General features: G+C 46.6%; 1 protein-coding gene across 1 annotated transcript; it reads left to right on the top strand.

Moving 5' to 3' along the window:
* Positions 1 to 591: 591 nt before the first annotated feature.
* LOC120667929 (disease resistance protein RGA5-like) lies at positions 592 to 1335 on the top strand. The gene is made up of 2 exons (XM_039947909.1): positions 592 to 1157; positions 1323 to 1335. The coding sequence occupies exons 1-2, from the start codon at positions 592 to 594 to the stop codon at positions 1333 to 1335; spliced, it is 579 nt and encodes a 192-aa protein (XP_039803843.1).
* Positions 1336 to 23807: the final 22472 nt, after the last annotated feature.

The following is a 23807-nucleotide window of genomic DNA, read 5'->3' as shown; positions in this document are numbered from 1 at the left end:
TGACTGATGATGAGAGCAGGCTGCAGGCCATTACAATTTTATAACCAAACAACGACCAAGCATATGGACATTGCACGGATGTAGCTGTCACGGAGACGGTAAGTTGGTAACTTGCTAAATTGTTCTTGACGCGATCATCGTAAATTATGCTGGGCAGAATACATAGCCAAATGGCACTGCATGCTACTACATTGCATTTTCATTGGACAGTGCATGGCTATATATCCACGCTCTGCTCCCTTGGATTCGACATCTCGCTGAAGTTCCACACTCACCTCCACCAAGCAGACAGATAGAAACGACCTCTTGAAGCATGGCAGTCCTGGTGATGGGCGCGATGCCCAGCATCATCCTCAAGCTTGGTAAACTGCTCAAGGAGGAGTACAACCTGCAGGCTGGCGTGAAGGAGCATGATAGGTACCTAACCCTGGAGCTCGAGGGCGCACAAGCCGCACTACGGAAGGTGGACCAGGTGCCATGGAACCAGCTCGATGAGCACGTCAAGCTCTGGGCACACGAGGTGAAGGGGTCATCGTATGACATGGAGGATTCCCTTGACACCTTCCTTGGCATATCCAAGGCCGTGAAGCCATGAAGAAAGAGGGGTTGCTCAAATGCCTCATTGGGAAGATGACAAACTTGGTCAAGAAGAGCAAGGAGCGACGCAAGATCAGCATCGGTGTCAAGGACATCATGACTCATGTCAATGAGGTGACAGAGCGGTGTCTCAGGTACAAGGTCGACGATATCATGGCTAGGCCAGCCACAGCATCGATGGTTGATCCTCGTCTTGCAGCTATGTTCAGCAAAGTGAAAAACCTTGTTGGCATCAGCAAGTCAAGTGGTGAACTCATCTCCATGCTGCAGCCCTTGCAGCGGGGTGATGCTACCAATGTGAAGATGAAGATAGTATCAGTTGTCGGAGTTGGTGGGTTAGGCAAGACCACTCTTGCAAAAGCTGTCTATGATAAGCTTAAAGATGATTTTGATTGCAAGGCATTTGTTCCTGTTGGTAGAAATCCTGACTTGAAGGAAGTTCTCAAGGACATTCTAATTGATCTTGATAGTGACCGAGACCTACAGTTAAGCATGGCAATATTGGATGAAAGGCAGCTCATAAACAAGATCCGTAAATTCTTCATTGACAACAAGAAAAGGTATGCATAACCTAAGCCACTAATTTGTTTAGTTTTTTCTATTTGCTGTGCTATGATCAACAATACTATCTCCCTCGAGTAACGAATAAGTTTGTGCCTTTTATAGTTGCCTCAAGTTGAGCATTTATTAAGTCTTTAATTACACTCTATTTATTTTGCATTCAGTTATGGTATCTGAACATAAATGCATATATTTCTCTAAAGGTATAGTAGTTTCATAGAGAGTACTAGTCAAATTATATATTGCAGACCATGCCTATGTTTAATGTGCTAATTATTTGTAATAGGAGGAAGTAGTCATTTTCCGTGTCTAGAATTTGCATTATTCTTACATCTATAGATGTGAACTGTACATAACTTAATTATTAATTCAAGGCTTTTTGTCCTTTTTGTGGGGATAGGTATTTCATCATTATTGATGACATATGGGAGGTCCAGTCTTGGGATACAATCAAATTGGCAATTGATGGTGAAAATAATTGTGGAGGTAGAATAATCATAACTACCTGAAACTTGGAAGTTGCCACAAAAGCCGGTGAAGTTTACAAGCTACAACCACTTCCTTATGATAGCTCTGGAGAGTTATTCTACACAAGAATGTCTAGTGATGATCAACTAAGCCGTGATTATAATCAGCCAGATGAGATATCCGACATTATTTTAAAAAGATGTGGTGGCATACCATTGGCTATTATCAGGATGGCTAGTTTATTGGTGGGTAAACCAAGGGACAAATGGTCTGAGCTATATAAAAATATTGGTTTTGGGCGTAAAGAAAGAAAGGAATCAGAAAATACTATTACGACTATATTGTCCTTTAGCTACTTTGACCTGCCTTCACACCTAAGGGCATGCTTATTATATCTTAGTGCATTTGCAGAAGATTTTGTTATCAATAAAAATGCTTTGATTTGGAAGTGGGTAGCTGAGGGTTTTGTTCATGAGGAACAAGGAACACGGTTATTTGAAGTTGGTGAAGGATACTTCAATGATCTCATAAATAGAAGTTTGATCGAAGCAGTAGAAGATGATTACCTTGATGGCATCGTCCATGGTTGTCGTGTTCATGATATATAGTGCTTGATTTCATACGTTCCATGTCACGTGAAGAATTAATTTTTACAACATTAGATAATGATCAAGGCACACCATTACCGAGCCATGTACGTAGGTTAGCCTGCCATAATAGGAGCGTTGGGCACACTCATCAAACTAATAATTTTACAGACATGTGGAGAGTAAGGTCATTTGTTGCGCAAGGGTGTGATATTTATTCGTGGGTCCCACTGTGTAGCTTCATACTCTTACGTGTGCTAGCTATAGAAAACTGCGATCTGGGAGTTAGTTGTCAAATCTGTATTGAGCATGTGAGACATTTACTCCACTTGAGATATCTTAGTCTAAGTGGAACAATAATCCATAGGATCCCGGAAGGAATAGGAGCTAGCTCTACGGTTCTTGCAGACACTAGACTTGGCGGGATCTGAAATCTTAGAGATGCCACCGAGCAGCAGATTGCCAACACAGATGGTGTGCCTCCGTATTACATTTGACGAGGATTCCACTAGTGGTGCTGGGGTCAATGGGCTGGAGAGGTTGACATCCTTAGAGGAGCTGTTAATTGTTAGGATGTTTAAATTGAAGCAGCTCAAGGTGCTCACTGCTGGTATTTCTGTGGATAATGGTGAGGAGAGCAACAGAGATTTTGTTGAGTCAGTAAGCCATCTTGACAAGCTCCATCATCTAACACCTACAGCTGTTGATGGTAGAATCACTTGGGAAGTGGCGGAACCTGTGCTCCCACGCCAACTCCGACATTTGGGTGTATACGGTATCAAATTCCTGAAGCTACCACCATGCGTCAACCCATCTGGCCTTCCTAACCTCTGCCACCTCGACTTGATGCTAGAAGACATGGATGAGCAGGACCTGAAAAACCTCAGCGGGCTGCCGGAGCTCCGTTTTCTTAAGCTGAAACTAAAAGGGTGCTCAGTCTCAATAAGCAATGTTAATAATGGCAATAATCTAGTCTACTTCCCAAAGCTGAGGTGCTTGAAACTGCCGGATTCAATGGTCTTGTTTGTAGCCAACAGAGAAGACAATAAGAACAAGGTTTCGTTGCACCTGTGGGATGGAGAGAGCGACATCGCAGCCGTGCCTGATGAGCTGAAGAGGCCTATGCCGCCCTTTGCTGCCTCTAATGGTGGAAATGAGGAGGAACCCATTTATTAAGGCAGAAGAAGCACAGCAGCAGCAGGACCTCGTTTCATGCCAAGCCTCCGAGAGCTTCATTTTCGAGTCTACTGGCAGGCAGCATGGGACCGTGGCTACTTGCAGAACCTCAGGTTGGATTACCTCTCGACCCTCCGGGAAATCAAAGTTGGTCTGTGGTACCTTGATAGGGTGGGGAAAATGGAGGCACTGCTCAAGCTCACCGCCGATGATCATCCTAACCGTCCTGCTCTGCACATTTTGGTTGGTGGTTCTCCGGGAGGGCGGGGAAAGTTGCTTTATCAAGGAAGAAATGGTGGCATGCATGCATGATTCCACAAGAAAGAGGTACGTACGATGCCACTTTCCATTGGCAAGTCCACTTAATTACCATCTTAATTTATCACCTAATGAATTTCCATCTCCAGCAGCAGCAGCAGCATACATCGATGACCAGTAATCCACCATCCGGCACACACACGTCCAAGGGGCCGGGCGGCGGCATTCGGCAGATCTATGGTAGAAGGCGCACTGCAAAGCCACACTTGAACAGCATGCACAACGCTGTGATGGTCGCCTGGTCGGAATCCGTCGCTACAACGCGTGGGTATTTTATAAGGATTGGGGTACCCCGTACCCACCAACATCTGAACAGCGCGATATGAGTATTGGCCAAGATTTGTTGGCAGTTAGATTGGTTATATGGAATTAGTTAGCCGGCTGCTATGTAAGAGCTCTGGGTCTCTACCTCTACGGATTGGAGGGCAGACTCGTGAATCTTCCCTCAATTCCCCTTTATTATCACTCTATAATGTTAAGTTTCTCGATATTTTAAGCCATATCACCTTGGTGATCAGAGCTAGTCATTTTCTTCCCCTACCCCTACACCCTCTAAATCCCGTCTATCATGTGGCTCTGGACCACCACCACCTTCTAGAGGTGGACAGCGAGACAAAGATGGATGACGCCTCCACGGATCTCCCATTCTCCCTCATGGCCCTCATTGGTATCAAGGGCAAGCTACCACAACGATGAACCCTGCGACGTCAACTTTTCTTTTTTGGATTAAGTCCATTTTTTACAATCAAACTACTGACCGAGTCTAGATTGGACCACCGAATTCTAAAACCAAATATCATCGACCATCAAACTGTTAAAACTAGACATGTTTGGTTACCTGGTGGTTTCAATAGTGCTTTTAATTTTTAACAGTAATAAAATTGATTTAATCTCTAAAAAGTCATACCCAATTCATTTTAAACACAAGGTTAATCGTCACCTTTATATCATTTTCGCTTGCATCAAAAAAACAATCATGCCATTCTTTGGGACAACAATGGGAAACGGATGCCCGGTCTCCGATCCAGTATGTGACATGACAATACACATGCCCTCGTTGTCGCCCTCATTTACACCTGTGCAAAACTGAACATCAAAAACGATTCAGAGCTGCCTGAAACAGACCACCACAACAGAAAGACTCTCTTCTCTTCCGTTTTATACGCCCACAATGCAAGTTTCCCTCCTCTAGCCCGGTCACCTCCTGATCAGGTAGGTTATCGGACAGTGTGTCCCTCACCCTGACGCCATTCTCATTGGCTGTATATTTGCACACCTACTTCCTGTAATTGGCTTTGTGGTCGCCTGAGCACAACGCCCGTGCATGGTCGCTCATCCATGCCTTTCTCCTGGAGGTCATCTATCATTATGTTCTGCAGGAACGAAGCAGAAGACTTGGATTATTCTACCCTGGACTGCTTGTGCTTGTATCCGGCCGCCTGCGCCACATCTCCATGCAGATTTTTTTTTCTCGCGGTCAATAAAACACCCACCAGCAATTGTGCAGTTTGTGAGAAGACCAATGTGCTCTTATGAACCTTGATTGCATTCTTTTTTGAACGAGGGGAGTAAATCGCCCACATCTTTTTGCCTCCCTGGCTTTTATACGGGAAAATAGATATCTTTTAGGGGAATGTTGATAAAATTTAGTTTTATCCACCTTAAACTATCAAGTACTGTTTAATTTCACCTCATCGCTGAGATGGTGCAACGTAAAACAGATGACGTGGAGCCATGTCAGCCAATCCCGCCTTGGAAAGCACGTGGGGTGCGAAAATGTCTAGTTTTGAAAGACGAGGGAAGCAAAAAAATTTAAATTTTCTAGATTAGAGGAGAAAATAGAATTGACGGGAAAGATAAAGGATCAAAGGACTTCTTTTTTTTTAAAAAAAATGTATCTTTGGGATTCCCAAGGATGCTTTGTTGAGGTCCACCTAGTTGGGTGGAAACCACCAGTCCACACCCCTCCTTTCCGCATGAGGTCTTTTGTCACAATTCGTTTATATGGCTCATGGCTCAAAATTATTTTTACTTAGAAAATAACATTCTAGATTTGTGAAAAATGTTCTATGGTTAAAAGAATCAAATAAAATATTCTAGCTTTGCTAATGTTGCAAATATAGTGAAAACATTACCTACAAAAACTCTAAATTTATAATGAAGACAATAGTTGTCGACTCAAGAGGATAATATTCCAAACGAATTATTATTATGGAAAATAATATAATAAAAAAACATCAAGATAAAGTAAGATAAAAATGAAAATCAGAAAAGAAAAGAAGGAAGAAAAAACCCAAAATGCCTACACCACGGCGAAAACAAATGACAATTTGGTGGACAGAGAAAACAAGAATGGCAAAAGGGGGGAGAGATTCAGTCACACTCAAACCCCGATTTTTGAGTCTATGATATAACCAAATTGGATGGATCATCCAACCATTGATCTAAGAAAGAATAGATGCAGAGGTAGATAATAGATCGATGTGAAGATCCTGAGCTGCCCCATAATGAAACCACCAATTGTCGTGAATAACACCTTCCCTAATCCAAGATTGGAAAAAGAAGATCTAAGAGGGACCTATGGAGAATGTGGTCAGGAATCCATAATAGAGTCTGACCTCAACGACCGAATTAATTATCTTCATTGAGAAGCTTAGACTACTGTAACGACCTATTTTCAAAACTAGTTTAAAAGTCTCATTAAAAATTTGAACTTTTGGAACTACAACTAAAATCGGCAATAGTTAGTGCTAGTAGTTGATATTTGTTCTTAGGAAAAGAATAACCTTTGCAAAACTTGAGTGCTTCTCTTTCATTTGAGTTAATTTTGCTCTTGTTGTGCCTTGAGTTGAACTCAAACTCTTTTGAATTCAAACCATATCCCTTGAAAAATGTTTGAACCATTTAATTAGTCTTGGGCCGGCCTTTCCTCAATTCCAATACCACAGCCCAACTCCTTACCGTCGGGCCGAGCCCGCTTCCCCTTCCTTTCCTCCCTCTCCCGCATGAGCTGACATCGGCCCAGCACCGCTCCGTGCCTTCCGGCCTTCCAGCCCACGCCCAGAAGCCGCCTCCGCTCGCGCCATTTTCCGCCTTCGCTGCAGGGAGGCGCCCCCGAGCCCGGCACCAGCCGTCGTCTCCTTCCTCCCGACGCGACAGGACTGAGCGACAGGGCCCCCTGCCCATACAATGGAAGAAACTCCATGTGGCTCGCGTCAGTAGAGGAATGGCGCCACTGTCCTTCCCCTCTCACTCTATCGCATCACCCAGCACCCTCCCTCTTCCGCGAGTCTTCATCCGTACCCGAGCGCACGCCGCAATTTCGCCGGCTTCTCGAGTATTCCGACGAACCGCCATTGAAGCACCGCCTTTGCGCGGGTATAAATAGGAGCGAGCCCTGTAGATCTCCCCACGACAGCATCGCCAACAAGCTGAGCCGGCCACCACCGCAATCCTCTCCCCTGCTCACTGCTCCTCCGAAGCCCCTCCAAAGCCGCCGCCCTCGATTCGAGCCCTAGCTGCCGACATTCTTTGACTGTGTGCAAGGTGAGCACCCCACTGCTGCGATGAAGCTTCCCGACCACCCAATTGAACTTCTCATGCCTCCACCGAGCTCCTCCACGAGAGCCTCTTTCCGCCGCCGCCCGTTCGAGCCGCCGGCAACCATAGGAATCTCTCCGGCCTAATCAATCCGCTCGACACGTTCTTGACATCCACTGCACCTTCTTTTGGCCCGGAAACCATCCCCACTCACCCACCCTATTCCTCACCCGAGAGCTGTCATCTCCGGCCGCCTCGCACCGCTGACCCCGTGGGCCAACGTCGAGGCCGGTACCACCCACACACGCGCAGTAACCTTCTTTACCCCATCGGACACCTATAGACCCGACAGCGAGCCACTGTGCCGCCGGTGAGCTGCTCCGGCGAGGCACCTCGCATGGTTTCACCGCCGGACCACCATACGCCGGTTTCCCCCTCCCTCTCTCTTTGGTTCACAAAGACCGGGCTCACACGCACGGGGGTCAACCAGTCTGCTTCGAGCCCACATGTCAGCCAGAGGGAGCCCCGTTTGCAAAAAGAGCGCCCAACCGCTCCTGAACGTCTGATCGTAAACGGGCAATCCAGATTAGAACAGTTCCAGATCGTGTCCGGAACGTCCGATCGTAAACGGGCGATCCAGATTCCAGATCAGGTCCGGACCGTCCGATCCAGATCCAACGGCCATCGACCGTAAATACCGATCAGCCATGTAGTTTTTGCTAAAGAGCCCCTGTAGTTTCTTGAAATCAACCCGTAGTCCAGCGCAGTTCAAAGGTAGTTACTAATAGGCCCTAGTTTTTATGTTGTAGCCCCTGAGTTTTTGTAAAATGGGGTCCGCCGTCCCTGGACGTCCAGCTAACCCCTAGGATCTCTCATCAAAGCCCCTGCAGCTTAAAATAATCACAAATAAGCCCTCACATTTGCAAGGAAGCCCCTCAAAAATCCCAAGCCTTTTACAAAACAACCCCCAACAAACCGATAAATTCGCAGAAATACCCCTGGAAAGGGAATATGCTAGGAATATTCCCTCCTCCTTTTTCTAGAATTCCAATCTTTAAACCCTCATGACTCTCTCAAATTTCATCCAAAAATTTTGAAACCACCACCAAACTTTATCTAAATTCAAGCTCTATCCATCCATACCAAATCCATCACCCTTAAACATCTACATTTTATTGTGTTTATTTTTTATTATTTGTTTGTATTGTTGGTTGATCTCGTATGCCCTTAGTAACTATAGTTCATCGCTCTACGAGTAGGATTAGACGACGAGGCTATCAACGACGACCCCGAGGACCCAAACTTCGAGGCAGGACCCGTCGACGAGCCCGAAGGCAAGTCCTATCGACTCCTTGATCATGTTGATCCCAAGTTTTGCAAATATTAAAATTGCCCAACCTAGAACCTGCTATTGCATGTTATTTTGGAAAACAAAGCTATTTTCATCCGATTAGCTACACCCAATATTGTTTAAGCCATACCTTGACTTTTGTTAAACCGTAATCCTTGCTTAACCCAGGATAGTTCATCATTTGCTTTGCTAATGGTGAACATATATATATTACGCTTAGGATTTAGTGCTACGCCTTTAAATAAACTATTTCAAAAGTATATTTCATGTATTTGAACTCTTGCAACCACATACGGACCTGTCGTTGGGATTCTCACCTAGCATAGTATAAGTGCAGCCACACGTCCGGCTTAAGATGGACTTAATCTCATACCCCACAAGCTTAGAGCCGCAACTCACCTGGAGGCAGGGTGCAACGGACACCAGGAGTGGACCCGGGACCTGTGTGGCATACCAGAGTCTGGTCCCGGCACGGGACCTGTGTGGCGTACCATGTCGTGACTTTAAAGAAAAATATCCTTGACTATTGGATTGCTGTTTTGGGCCCCTGGATGGTTCCGTAGGTGGTTGTGGGCAATATGCTTTGTGAGTACGGGATTCAGTTATACTTGACGCAACTCAAGTATATCATGTGGGGAAAGTGTACAAACTCTGCAGAGGTATAATCTATCCGGATAGCCGTGCCTGCAGTCTTAGGCATGCTACGGTGGAGTCACAGTTATTAGTTTTAGCGTGAGTTCTTTTGTGTGTGTGATTTTGGGAGTTTCTCTTCCTTGAGTTATGGTTGAAACTGTGTGAAACCTTCGTGGTGTGATAATAGGAACCCAATTGTTTGGGATTTCCAGTAGCTTATAAAGAGAGATTTTGGGTGAGTTGAACCCGTGAAATGGGGATTGATGGGATCTCCCCCAGGGCCCAAGCCCTTATCTTTTATGACTATCAAGTTGTTCTTATCTTTCGCTCCTTTTTCAATAAACAACCTAGAGGATTTCTCCACCTGCATTTAAAATCCAGCATTTTTCGCAAAAATTAAACCCTAAGCCTATCCTTGACTTATACCCTATGCATTTAAATAACTTTTCTTTAAGGATAGGACTTACTGAGTACTATTTGTACTCATCTCTCCCTTATATTTTTTCAGCGGGAGAAGCAGAATACGAATTCGACGTCGAGGATGAAGCGTAGATAGGGTTTCCCTTAACGCCCAAGCCATTGCCTGTGAACTTGGGTGACCACGTAGGAGTTCCGTTGTGTAATAAAATAAGAGGCCTGCGAGCCATTTTGTAATGTTTGTGTAAGACTCTGTTCTATGTAATATAATCGTTATGTGGTTTCTGTACCATTCACTATTCCTATGTGTATCAGCTACTGATCCAGGGACTGATACAGTAAGCACTGTGGAACTGAGAAATGGGATCCGACAGGAGTGGTATCAGAGCCGAGGTTTGGCCGTAGGACGAAACCCTAGGTTTGGCCCCTAAAATAGGATCTAAATTACTAAAAATTAATTTTGAAAACTTCTGCTCTTACTGAATTCTCCACTTCTTCCCTTCTTTTTGCAAAATTGTTTTTACCTCTACTAACTCATCTCTTTTCAAAATTTTAGATGGCAGGTTATGAAGACGAGGCGACCTCCCCTTTCCCCAGCCTAGGATCCCTAACCCCATTGCTGTCAAAGGCAGTGCAGTGAGTTGTTGATGCCGAGAATCGGGAGCAAGCCCTACGGAGTGAGTTGGAGCAAACCAAAGCCCAGCTCGCAGCCACCGAGGACAGGATTCGGACCATCCTGCAGTCATGGGAGAAGTTCCAGGCTGACTACGCGAGGCTACTGAACCAGGCATATCAGGACTGCAGAGAGCACATGGAGGATCTCGCCGATGCTACGTAGCACGTAGGAGACCCTATACCATACCATGGTATAATAGGATCAAGAAGACCGACTACGTGCCTGGAGCCGCCACCCTCGGAGTTCCACCTCCGCCTTAGCCAGTTGTGGAGGAGGAGGAGGAGGATCTAGAGATAGGAGTCTACTATGATAGTGACGAGGCCGCCGAGTCCACCAGAGAGCACGTTCCCGCTCATGGACTTGTAGACTTCATAGACCTTGAGGACGACATCTAAGTCGGACCATAGTTAGAACCTAAGTTAGGTCAGTGGCGAGTGTGGCATCACCTTGAACAAATGCCTCCGTTAGTTAGTTAGTTGCCCCCAGAGTCCTATATATGCGTAACTTAGTTGACGCAAAACTACGTTCTAGATATGTATATACATGTATGCGACCCACGGGTCACATGTAGGAAAACTTTGTATGTGTTTGTGCTTGTAATGTGATGAAGTGTTGTTTGTGTGTATGCTTGCCTTGTGTGCCTTGTTTTAATTCCTTTAAAAACCCCTATTAAAACCCCCTATTAGAGATTCTTCTCTTACCTTATGCTACCCTCTCAATTAGATGGCACGTGCCCCTTTTGCCAGCATCCTAGCGCGCCGCGACCGTGCAACCAAGGCTAATGAGGATATACTTGTAGCACCCGCTCATGCCCAACGCCACCGAGCGGAGGAAGAGGAAGTCCAACAGGAGTTGGATTATAACGAAGGAGCCAATTATAATGAGGACGACATGGATGAAGACTATGTAGCAGAAGAGGAAGAGGAAAGCGAAGAAGTCGAGATGGAACCGGAGGACGGAGAACAGGAACTACCAGAGCCTCCGATGAACGATCTGGTCGCCATCCTGGCTAACCAGGCTCGCCTGCTAGAAGCCCTTTATGGAAGAAGGTGCAGAACGCCGCTCATGTGGTCCGAAGTTGGTGAAAGATCATATTTTGGACCCGAGTGCATACAAGAAGCCGAGGAACAAGTGGCCAAGATTCGAGAGAATTTAAAAGCTGCCCAGAGCAGACAGAAGAGCTATGCTGATACTCGAAGATGAGAGCTAAACTTCGAGGAAGGAGATTATGTGTACTTGAAGGTGTCCCCAATACGAGGTACTCGGAGGTTCCGAGTCCGAGGCAAACTGGCACCTCGATACATTGGACCCTTCAAGGTATTGAAGAAAATAGGAGCCGTAGCATACCATCTCGAGCTACCTGAGGAGATGTTAGAAATACACAACGTCTTCCATGTTTCGCAATTAAAGAAATGCCTAAGAGTCCCTGAGGAACAAGTTCCAATTGAAGCCATGGAGCCATAACCAGACCTTCATTATCAGGAACAACCGATTAAGATATTGGATGTAGCCACTGTTGTCGGTCAAAACCCACCGGCGAGTAGCGACAGGCAACACGAAGAGCCGGGAGGTCACCGGGGCGCTGGCAGGCACTGCTCCCTCGTCAACGGCCCGCAATTCCAGCACACGCCGCGGCTTATGAAGACGCAGGGCGTGCCACCTGACCTATACCCGATCAGGAAGGTGCGAACGTGCTTGCAATGATTTGCCTGCATACACAAACACGTGGAAACATAAGTCTGAGCCGTGGTCGAGTCCCGGTGTCAGATTGGATCTGTTTGCATCTGGATATTGATAAATAAAACAAATAATTGTAAAGCTGCTTCAATTAAATCTAGCTAATCTAATCCACGATGGTAAAAGCTTCACTGCTAGATCAGAACATCCTACATGTGATTGGGCCTAATGAACGTAACAGATAACTAAACCATAACCCAAAATAGAGGCCTAAGAATTAGCAAGAGCCGATTCCCGGAACAATCCCTATCAAGGCTAAGATAAAACATCTACTACATCACCGGATCATCCAACCCGTTTGCAAGGCCTAATCTAACAGATATTACGCCAATTCTTAAACATAAGATCAAACCGTAACAGATTAGATCTACTAGATAGAAAAGAAGCAGGGTGTTGTTTCCGTGCAACTAACTCTATGCAACAAGAATTAGCATAAGATTGAAACGTGACTACACAGAGACAACATGATATTAGTAGATGGTAGGCAATGAAAGCACAATGAATCTACTAAAAGCCATACTACGAACATCAGGATAACTAGCATTACTTGCCATAAAAATCGCTTCGGTACGAGTAATACCAAGGTAAAAGCAAGAACAACACTGCCCTGATCGCAAGAAGCGATCAGGGCAGCATGACGCTTACTTGGATGAAACCCTAGAATTAGGGGTGGCGGTGCGCCGAGAATTGTTGGTTGTGAGACGTGATGACGTTCTCTCTTTATGAAAATCATAGGGTACATATTTACAGTCCGGAGACTTGGGAAACAATCTAATCCTATCTTGTCCCAATCGGACTCTATCTCTAATCTTGAACTAAATCTAAAGATACATGGCCCATGTGGCCCAAATGCTCACGCAGGAGCCGATTCGTAAGCCTTCTTCAATCTCTTCATTAAGCCCAACTCACTCGCGGCCCATTAATTAACCCTGTTAATTTATGGCGATAACACATGCCCCCCTGGTTTTGGCAATGATAATTCCAAAACCACTCCGTCGCTTCATCTTCCCGTTAATGCTCATTAAAACACACTGCGACCACCAAGGAAGACGCAACGTCTGTGCAACTGGCTCCTCGTATAATGTGAAAACTGCCGATCCATCTTCCATCTTTTTACTATTTAATCTCATCCCGAATCGGCTCTCTTCACGGCAAACTCATCTTCCTCCGAAGCCAAGTAGCATAGAAAACCCCAATCCTCCAGCAGCCATGGCGATTTCTTCCTCCTCAGGCTCCAACTCCTTCGGAGATTCTTCCTCCTCCTCTCCTCCTTCTTCTTCTTCCCTCTCCGCTTCTTCCATCGACTCCATCCCGGAGAGCCGAGAGCCTACTCCCGAGTGGGACCCGACAGCAGCGTACGAGGCGCTGGCTCCTCTGCATTGGGATGCAGAGGAGTTCGACTTCGGGACCGTCTCCGAGGAAGACAAGCCCGAGACCGAGGGAGAAGACCTCCAGTTCCTGTTCCAGGAGGAACTGGAGAGTAGCAGCGATGACGCCTTCTCTTGGGACGGAGTCGACTCCTCCTCGGAAGAGGAGATCGACTCCTTCTCCGGCGACGACGAGCCGATGGGCGGAAAGCCCTTCCGGTTCCTCGGCTCCTCCGAGGAGGACAGCGAGGAAGAGAGCGGCGGCGGCGGCGGCTGGAGCGACGACAGCGACGACGATGACGACGACGACAACAGCGACGGCGGGGATGCACCGGCCCGAAGCCCCAAGCGCCGTAGGTACTAGGTACCTACGAGCGGTAGGTGTAGTACTGTAGGAGTAGGATTGTAAAGCCGAAGGATTATTCCTTTGTCAAATCGGCTTTCCTCTGTAAAAACCATCTTTTAATGAAATTAATTTCCTTCAATTGCTGCATGTTTGATTTATCTTCCAAAAAGCCTATGGCAACGCATCAGGCTTCTATAAATATCTAAGAGCCGACGGAATTCAAACTAGAAGCAACCCGCACAAGAGTAGAGTATCACTTCCACCTTGAACCGAACTCAAAACAAACTCTCAAATCCGAGCGTAATTCGAAAACCCGGCTCTACAAATTCGAGCAAGAATTCTCCAAGCATCTAGAATTCGATTCAGAACTCATTGCAACCAAACCCTAAACCAACAGATCTGAACCATGGCGGATTCTGTAACTCAAACAACAAATTCTGCAATCGATGATGTGGCAATCTGCGGTCTAAAGGTAATATTCAGCCTAATTCTTTTGGTTTTCCTCAGCTTACTAAGCCTTTGAAACATTAAACTCTGAAACCTGACACCATATGCATACTTCTGAATTTCTAAACTTCAGGTGTCAGACATTCTTCTGCCGCATCCTTCCAATCCCAAATCTTTCTGTCTTGGCCCACGAACTTATGAAAATCCCACAGATTTAATCTCTTGTGAAGCAAATAGGATCCCTTTCGTGAGTCAAAACATTGATTTGAACCTCTGGGCCGACTGCTTAAGAGCCTGGCCTAACCCTCCTGAGAGCTGGACTACATGGTACAACAGAGTAGCAAAAGCTTATATGTCCTTGTGATAGGAATTGAATATAGCCGATACACTTAGCTTATCATTATCACCCCTTGACAAAGATGAGAATCTTCTGAAAACCATCGGCTATTTTTGGTCTGATGCCCTGAACTGTTTCCTCTTTGGCCACAGCCCCATGACCCCTACTCTGCTAGATGTCACCATGATCACTGGCCTAGACATTGGATCTCCTAATCCTGCTGCCCACAAAATGGCAAAAGTCCCCTTTAAACTTTCTTCCAAGGCAAACTGCACAAACTGGGCACTTACATGAACCAGCACATGAAAACAAAGGGTCCAGTGACTGAAAAGGAACACACAGCCTTCTTAAATCTTTGGCTAGAGCACTTTATCTTCTGTGGCCCTTCTTTAGCTCCAACTAAGAATTACCTTCCCTTGGCCTATCATCTGGCCCATGACAACCGCACTGGCCTAGGTAAATTTTTCCTTGGAGAAACCTACAGATATCTCCATTTGATGACATCTAACCTGCTTAACCAAAAGAAACTGAGAACTGTAGGCCCTTGGTGGTTTATTCAGTTGTGGGCACAACTGTACTTTCAGCACCAGATCCCAAACTTCCAAGGCCTGACCAAGAATTCCTTTCCTGATGAGAGTGGCAAACCGATTAGATGTACTAGTTATGGCCAAGCTTTATTTAGTCTTCCTGGCAGCAGACTGAATCCAACAGATGCAGCAAACTGGTTCAGAGTTTTCTACAAAGGACTAGACAATCCACTCTATTTTCCATTTACTGAATCTGAATCCTTTGAGAACCCAACTGCCTTTATTCTTTAATGATCCGACCTGGTTTCCTCCCTGTTGGCATGAGTACTTCCAATAGAATTATCAAACCAGGCTATGAAACCTATCAACCAGTCATAGCAGCTCGGCAATTTGGCTTAAGACAAGTCCCTCCCCACTTCCATATTCACCACTTGGTGGAGAGTAGAGCCGATCTGCCTGATGGTCTCACCAACTCAAGATGCTACAACATATTCGATGATCTCCACATTCCAATACCAGCCGATCTATCTTTTGATCCTTCATCAATCGATTTTAGCACATGGTGGGGAATGTGGAAAACACATGTATTCAGAAAAGCTCTAGGTCCTCGACTGCAGCAAATTGACCCTGAATACGTAATCCCCGAAGAAGAGGTACTGAATTTATGCATTCATTCTTTCTAAGTCATTTATCCCCTTCTCTTGGCTAATCCTACTCACCCTGTTTGCAGCAACAAGATGGTCCATAACCTATGACCAGCAACGGGGAGCCATTCCACTTTCTTCCAACTGCCCCTGATGTACTCTTCTGCAAGGGATCACCATCAATGAAGAAAGTGATAATGACTATTCAGCCAGACTTACTTCAGTCGGCTTCCAAACGAAGACAAGCTTCTGTAATTGTTGCCCCCCGAGTTCCAACCAAAAAGAGGAAGATGATCACAAAAAGGATCATTAAGAAATTTGTCCAATCTTCCCCAAGTCCATCAGATACTAACTCCAACCAGGTGATTCATCTTTTCTGAAACTTCTTCCTTATGCACATATATTCTGGTTGACCGTAATTTTATTTTCAGGACATGGCTGAAGACATCCCCAATACAGAAAGCCCAGTACAACATGAGATGACTGCAGAACCTAATGTACTGATAGAGGCAAGCGAGGGGCAAGCTAACACAGTCAATGTTTTTGATGTCGACACAAGCTCTATTAGGACGATCGCTCTTGAACCGCCCAACGCTTCTTCTTCAGAACATGTAACATTACAAGAACCAATTCTAAACCAGCCGATAGCTCATAAATGCACCTTGCTCTAACTTCAGATATGTCCATAGGACTTTGACATTTCAGATTTGCTTTCCTTTGACCTGGCATCAATGGGTCTGACTGCCCCTGGAACAAAAGCACCATCTTTGCAGCAATCGGCTAACTTGGCAAATCAGCTTCAACTCATCAAGGATCTACTATCTGCTCCGATCATTACTCTGGTTGATGATTCTAGCAAGATAAAAGAAATTCTTGAGCAGATAGAATCCCAGCTTCCAGAATCACTTCGAGTCCAACTTTGGCCAGCCGGCCATCTTTCTTTCTTTCGGGCAGAGGTGAAGGTAGCACAACAGAGAATAGAATTGCGTCATTCTCAAACCCCTCCGAAAGCCGACATCGCTCAGAAGTGCAAACTACTCAACCAAAAGAAGGCAACTCTGGATGTTAAAGCTGATATCTCCGAGAGCACAAGACGACTCAACCTCTTGGTAAAGGAACTGATGGAACTTGAAGAAAAAGTCCGCAATACCCAAAGACTAATCCAAGAGGTGAAAGCTTCGATCGCAAACTCCAAGCAGGAAGCCCAAGAAATGACTGAACAAATACAGGCAGAGTTTGCAGAGATAAGCACCTTGAGTCGATAGATAATATCAGGCGATGACAAGGACAACGAAGAAATCATTGCAAGAGCTGACGTTGTACGTGCAAAAGCCATCCATGCCATAGAAGGATCCCTGAACTAGTAGAACTATTCAGAAAACATTTGATATTGCTTGTTAAACCTGAAACTTGTACTCATTTAAAACAGCTTAAGTCGATGGTTACACATCTGCTATCTTGCTTTTCATATGTATTTTTACTAGCCAACTCAACGTGTTGGCCTCTCATTCATCATTTTTTTTACCGGCCAACTCAATGTGTTGGCCTATCTCTCTTTTTTTTACCGGCCAACTCAACGTGTTGGCCTATCTCTCTTTTTTTTTACTGGCAAAATCAACGTGTTGGCCTCTCATGATTTTTTTTTACTGGCCAACTCAACGTGTTGGCCTCTTACACTACAGCCAGATGGATCTCATCGGCTCTTGTTAATCGCCTTCCCACATGCTCGGAAAATATCTCTTAAGGTGTTGGCCATTAACAGCCATAGGAAACTTGACACCATCCAACTCCTCAAGCATGTAGGCATTTCCAGGCAAAACCTGATCAACCTTGTACGGCCCGTGCCAAGTTGGAGACCATTTGCCATATTTTCTATCTTTGGTTCCCAATGGTAACACTGCTTCCCAAACTAAGTCTCCAACCTGGAATTCTTTCGGCCTGACCTTTTTGTTATATGCACGAGCAACTTTAGCCTTATTTTCCTTAATCTTCTCCAGCGACCAAAGTTTTAGCTCTGTAAGATCCTCCACATTGTCATTCATCAGGGCTGCATACTGTTCAGCCGATAGATCATTCTCAAACTCAACACGCCTTGATCCAGCCGTGATCTCCCATGGTAACACAGTGTCTTGACCGTAGACCAGATGGTATGGTGACGTCTTGATAGATCCGTGACACGAAATACAATGTGCCCACAAAGTCTCTGACAACACCTCATGCCAGCGCCTAGGATATTCATCGATCTTCCTCTTGATCAGCTTGATCAGGCTCTGGTTGGATGCTTCAGCTTGTCCATTAGCCTGGGCATAATATGGAGATGATCTGATCAGCTTGAACCCCGTGTCATCAGCGAACTTTCTAAATTCTTCCGATATAAAGACCGATCCTCCATCGGTCGTAATGGTCTGAGGGATCCCAAACCTATGAATGATGTGTTCTTTAACAAAATTGATCACATCTTTTGATGCCACTGACCTCATGGGTACCGCTTCTACCCATTTTGTGAAATAATCCGTAACAGCTAACACCCATTGGTGACCTTTGCTCGATGGTGGGTTAATCTGGCCAATCATATCCATGGCCCAACCCCTGAATGGCCATGGCTTAATAATAGGATTCATTACTGAAGCCGGTACCATCTGAATCTTGCCGAATTTCTGACATGCCTGACATCCCTTGTAATATTTGAAGCAATCTTCAAGCATGGTAGGCCAGTAATATCCCGATCGCCTAATCAGCCACTTCATCTTATGAGCCAATTGATGAGTACCGCAGGCTCCTTCATGAACCTCATGCAAGAGCCGATTTGACTCTGAAGGTCCCAGACATTTAAGCAGTAGTCCTTCCAAGTTTCAGTAAAACATATCATCCCCTATCAGAACATACTTCATAGCCTTGAGTCTTATCCTCCTGGGTGCCCCCCGAGCCGAATCCTTCAAATAATTGAAGATATCGGCTCTCCAGTCTCCAGGTTCTAGAAACTGAACCTCTACATCGACTCCATCAGCTGTTTCCTTGTACCCAGAAGCCATCTGTGCCAAATCATTGGCTTCATTGTTCAGAGTCCTGCGTATCCAGTGGAAATTGATGTACCTAAATCGTGACATCAACTCACGGCACTGCATCCATATCGGAAAAAGAGCCTCGCTCTCACATTTATATTCTTTCGTGAGCTGAGAAATCACTAGCTTCGAATCTCCAAATATTTCCACCACTCTGCACCAGCTTCGAGGAGCAGTTCCATCCCTTTGCGAACGGCTTCATATTCCACCAAATTATTGGTGCATGGGGCAGTCATCCTGATGGAAAAGGAGTAAGTCGCCCCTCAAGGCGACACCAACAGAATTCCCACACCGCACCCATCATCACAAGCCGATCCGTCAAAAAACATAGCCCAAGCACGAATAAATAGTGCAGCAATATCAGTGCTGATCCTGTCTGCAACAAGATCCGCCAGTGCCTGTCCTTTGACTACTTTTGCAGGCTGATATCGAATATCGAACTCTGACAATGCAAACATCCATTTTCCAAGCCGGCCTTTCAGAACAGGAGCCGACAACATGTGCTTTATGACATCTGATTTGCATATGACAATTGTTTCCGCCGAGAGCAAAATATGACGAAGCTTTGTACATGTAAAGAATAAGCAAAGGCAAAGCTTCTCGATTTCAGGATACCTGATCTCGGAGTCTAGCATGCGCCTGCTGAGGTAGAAGACCACCCTCTCCTAGCCGTCGTGCTTCTGGATTAACACCAAAGCAATGGAAGTGTCACCCACGGATAGGTACACATAGAACGGCCTATCTTGCTGAGGAGGAACCAACACTGGAGGCTTTGATAAATATTCTTTGATTTCATCGAAAACTTGCTGCTGTTCTGCCCCCCAGCGAAACTCATCATCAGATTTGATCTTCACTAAACCCATGAATGGTTCGATGCGCCTAGACAGATTAAAAATAAATCGTCTGACAAAGTTAATTTTACCAATGAGCTTCTGTAGTTCCTTCTTCGTAGTAGGCGATTTCATTGTTTTTACCGCTTCCTGACTCTTCAAGCCGATCTCGATTCCCCGTTCATGCACCAGGAACCCCAAAAATTGACCGGCCGATACGCCAAAAGCACATTTCTTTGGGTTCATTTTGAGCCCAAACTTTCGAGTCCGCTCCAGGACCTGACGCAAATCTTCCAGGTGTCCCCCAGCTGATGTGGACTTGACCACAACATCATCAATGTAGATCTCTACCAACTTGCCGATGAGATCATGAAAAATGTAATTCATGGCGCGTTGATACGTTGCGCCGGCATTTTTCAATCCAAAGGTCATAACCAAGTACTCGAACAAGCCGACGGCACCTGGTACTCTGAACGCGGTCTTGTGTACATCCTCTGGGGCCATAAAAATCTGATTGTAGCCGGCATTACTATCCATAAAACTCATCATCTTATGGCCAGCTGCTGCGTTGATCAATGTTTCTACAACAGGCATCGGATACTCATCTTTTGGCGTTGCTCTGTTAAGGTCTCTGAAATCCACGCAGACTCGCCATCGGCCATCTATCTTTTGTACAGGGACCACGTTGGAGATCCACTCTGCATACTGACATGGCCTGATGAATCCTGCATCGAGCATCGTTTGCACCTCCTTCTTAACCTCCTCTAGGACTTCGGCCTTCATCTGCCGTGCTAGTTGCTGAAACAGCCGAAATCCCTTCTTGAGCGGGAGCCGATGTTCAACGATGCTTCTATCCAGACCAGGCATTTCAGTATAATCCCATGCGAAACAATCCCGGTATTCCCTCAAGAGCGCAACCATCGGCTCACGCAGGCTTGGGTCTAACCTTTTGCTGATAAATGTTGGTCGCGGCTTATCCCCGGGACCAATATCGATTTCCTCCAAATCGTCAGCTGATGTAAACCCGTACCCCAACTTGCCGCCGTCTGAAAGATCGACATCGACAGCAAACACAGGGAGATGACAAGAAAAATTTTCCGGCCAACCGCATGGGCTGGCCGTTCCCACATTTCCGTCATTATTCAAGACTGAATGCTCAGCAAAGGCCATCGTTTGTACATAATGTAACAATTGTAACCCCAAGTACATATTGCTCATTTTTTGGGGCCGGTCGCTGGGACCGGCCTCTCTAACCTTGCTAGATTCCATAGCTTGCCAGGATGTGTCTACTCTGTGAGGCCAGTGGATAAGACCAGCCTCAGTCCATTTTTTGTCGCCTCGATCCGATCACAATCTTCCAGCGCGATCCCTGAGATCGGCTCTTGCCCTTCCACATCCCAGGCGTTCATGTCCACAAGCGAAACCTCGCTGGAATCATCTGCACGGACCACCTCCACTTCATCGCCATCCCACTGGACCAAACACTGGTGCATCGTGGAAGGAACGCAACAATTCGTTTGTACATAATGTTTGTGTAAGACTCTGTACTATGTAATATAATCGTTTTGTGGTTTCTGTATCATTCTCTGTTCCTGTGCGTATCAGCTACTGATCCAGGGACTGATACAGTAAGCACAGTGGATCTCAGAAATGGGGTCCAACAACTACTATGTAGAAAAAATTAGAAAATCATGATATAGGTCTCTTTTTTACTTTATTTAGAATTAATTATTTTATCATGTCATTAATCTAGGGTTTACTCTTTTAACCATAAGTATTCTTTGTGGTACGGTATGGACTAATGAGGCATGGGGTCCTATTGGAATTGGGCTGAAGTGATGAATAGCCCAATAAAAGCCATTGGGGGAAAACTCGTCTATAATAAAAGCCAGGGGTCAGTGCAGGAAGGCTTCTCGTTAACTTAGGTTGACTAGAAATTTGATGTCGTATAGATAACTTCAATAATCTGATGTGTTGTGCTTTTGCCTCCCTGATTTTTATATAGGACTCAGAGTTGACAATTGTTGTCCTAAATATGACTTCATACTGTTGTTCCATGTGAGTCGACAATTGTTCCATGCGTGTCCCGCACAAAATCATACATTAAAAGTTATCGCTACCAAATCAAATTTCGATTGTCTGTCGTATGTTCCTAGCTTCACAATTAGATGCCACTTAAATAAATTTGGATAACATTTTAAAACAACATTTTTATGAAGCTAAATCATTTCTTACGAGATCTTGTGAATCCGAGCAATTTTCTTGTGAATGCTAAACACTTGTTTAGTTTAGGATATTTGCTTTTGAAAGCAGCACAATTTTCTTGTGATATGGAATATTTCCTAATGACTTGTAACACCCTGATGTAAAATTTCAGCTTTTATAATAAATTTAATTTGCTTTATTTAATTTTCTAGAATTTATTTGCTTAGCCTTGCATTTAAATGTAATTTCTTTCACTAGTAATTAAAGTTTTTTCTAGCCTTAAACATGTTTGTGCATTCATGCTGGTGCATAAGTTTTATTTGGTTGAGTGCATAGGGGTTTGAATTCAAATTTAATTTGAATTCAAATAGTTTGAGTGGAATTTGAAAAAGAAAAGGAAAAGAAAAGAGGGAACCAAAACCCAGGAAATCCAGCCCAGAACCTTTCCCGGCGGCCCACTCCCTTCCCCCGAGCTCAGGCCCGCGGCCTCCCTCTCCAGCCCAATCGGCCCAACGCCCCTGGCCCAGCTCCCGCTTGCCCCGCACTCTGCTCAGCCCAGCGTCTTAGCGCCGCAACGCGCCAACACCCCCTGACAGGCGGGCCCCAGATGTCGGCGCCCCGTCTCCGACACCGCGCGCTCGCCCGCGCCCCGCTTCTCTCTCTGCTCGCCCGGCCCCACTCGTCAGCGCGTCCTTCTCCTTCCTTCCTTTCTTCCTCCCTGCGCCCGAGCTCGCTGCCCGCTGGTCCTCCGCCCGCGCTGCACCCCGCTGCCCTGTGGACCGCCCCACCCCACATGACCCACCGACCAGCCACGCCCCGCGCCCTCACCTTCTAGAAGCTCCACCCCCGAGCTCGGATCACGCCGAGCTGTTTGCGCGTTCCGCTTCTCACGCGCTCGGATCACAGCCGCAATCCCCGCTACGTCAACGTCGGGCTCGCACGCCAAGAGACCCGGGTTTTCCTTTAATTGACACCGCCGCCGCCTCTGCACCCCAGCGTCACCTCCGCTTCCCTGCGCCGGAGCAGAGCCCTTACGCCGCCGTGGCCGGCTTCTCCACCGCACCACAGCCACCAAGGGCCGCCGAAGAAGCTCTGCCTTGGGCACAAGATCAACCCCGAGCCCGCGACCCTCGGCCTCCACCCTACACGTGCCGGAATTCACCCCGGACCCGCCGCCGCAGGTGAGTCCGACCCCGAGCAATTGCTCGGCGCCGGTGAACTCCAGGCCGCCCTGACCCCGTCCTGCTCACAGCGCCTCCACGGGTCGATCTGTGCAGCCCAGAAGCCCGGAGCTCCACCCCAGTGACCCAACCCCGAGCTCCGCCATGCACCGCCGCAGGATCTCGACGCCGGCACCTCTTCACGGCTACACCACCCGACCCCAGTACTCGGTGAGCATCACGTCGGCCCCTCCATTCTTTTGCACTGGATATCTAGGCCTGTAGCCCACGTCCAAGCCCGAAACACCGCACGCCGACGTCTCGCCACCACGCACGCCACTGCTCCACCGTGGCGGACCTCGCTGCAAAGCACTGCACAAGCCCCGTTTCCCTTTGCGTTAGCCTCACGCACACGCACAACCTCCTTTGCACCCTGATTTAAGATTAGAATGGCGAGGACACGAGCGCGCCGGTGAGCACCGCCGCGCAGAGCCGCCGCCGCCCTCGCCCTCACCACTCCGAGCATCCCCGAGCCCCGCTTAGGCGTCAGGTGGATCACGCATGACGCGTAGGCCATCACAGACCCAAGCACGGATCGATTCGACCCCCGGAGCATCGAATTCTATGAACTCCAGCGAGTCCACGCACGGCGCCGCCGCGGAAAGGCCAGTTCCGGCGACCCTCGCCACCGCCGTCGGCCGCAACGCACCTGAGCCGCCCGATCCATTACGAACGCTCCAGATTAGATCTAGGATCCTTTAAATCTGAGCCGCCAGATTGGGATCCAACGGATCAGATCTGTAGATACCGGTTCGGCCTGA

The sequence above is a fragment of the Panicum virgatum genome, chromosome 3N (genome assembly GCF_016808335.1).
Source record: "Panicum virgatum strain AP13 chromosome 3N, P.virgatum_v5, whole genome shotgun sequence".
Lineage (NCBI taxonomy): Eukaryota > Viridiplantae > Streptophyta > Magnoliopsida > Poales > Poaceae > Panicum > Panicum virgatum.
Note: the sequence above shows the minus strand (reverse complement) of the source record. Positions and strands in the feature narration are given on the sequence as shown.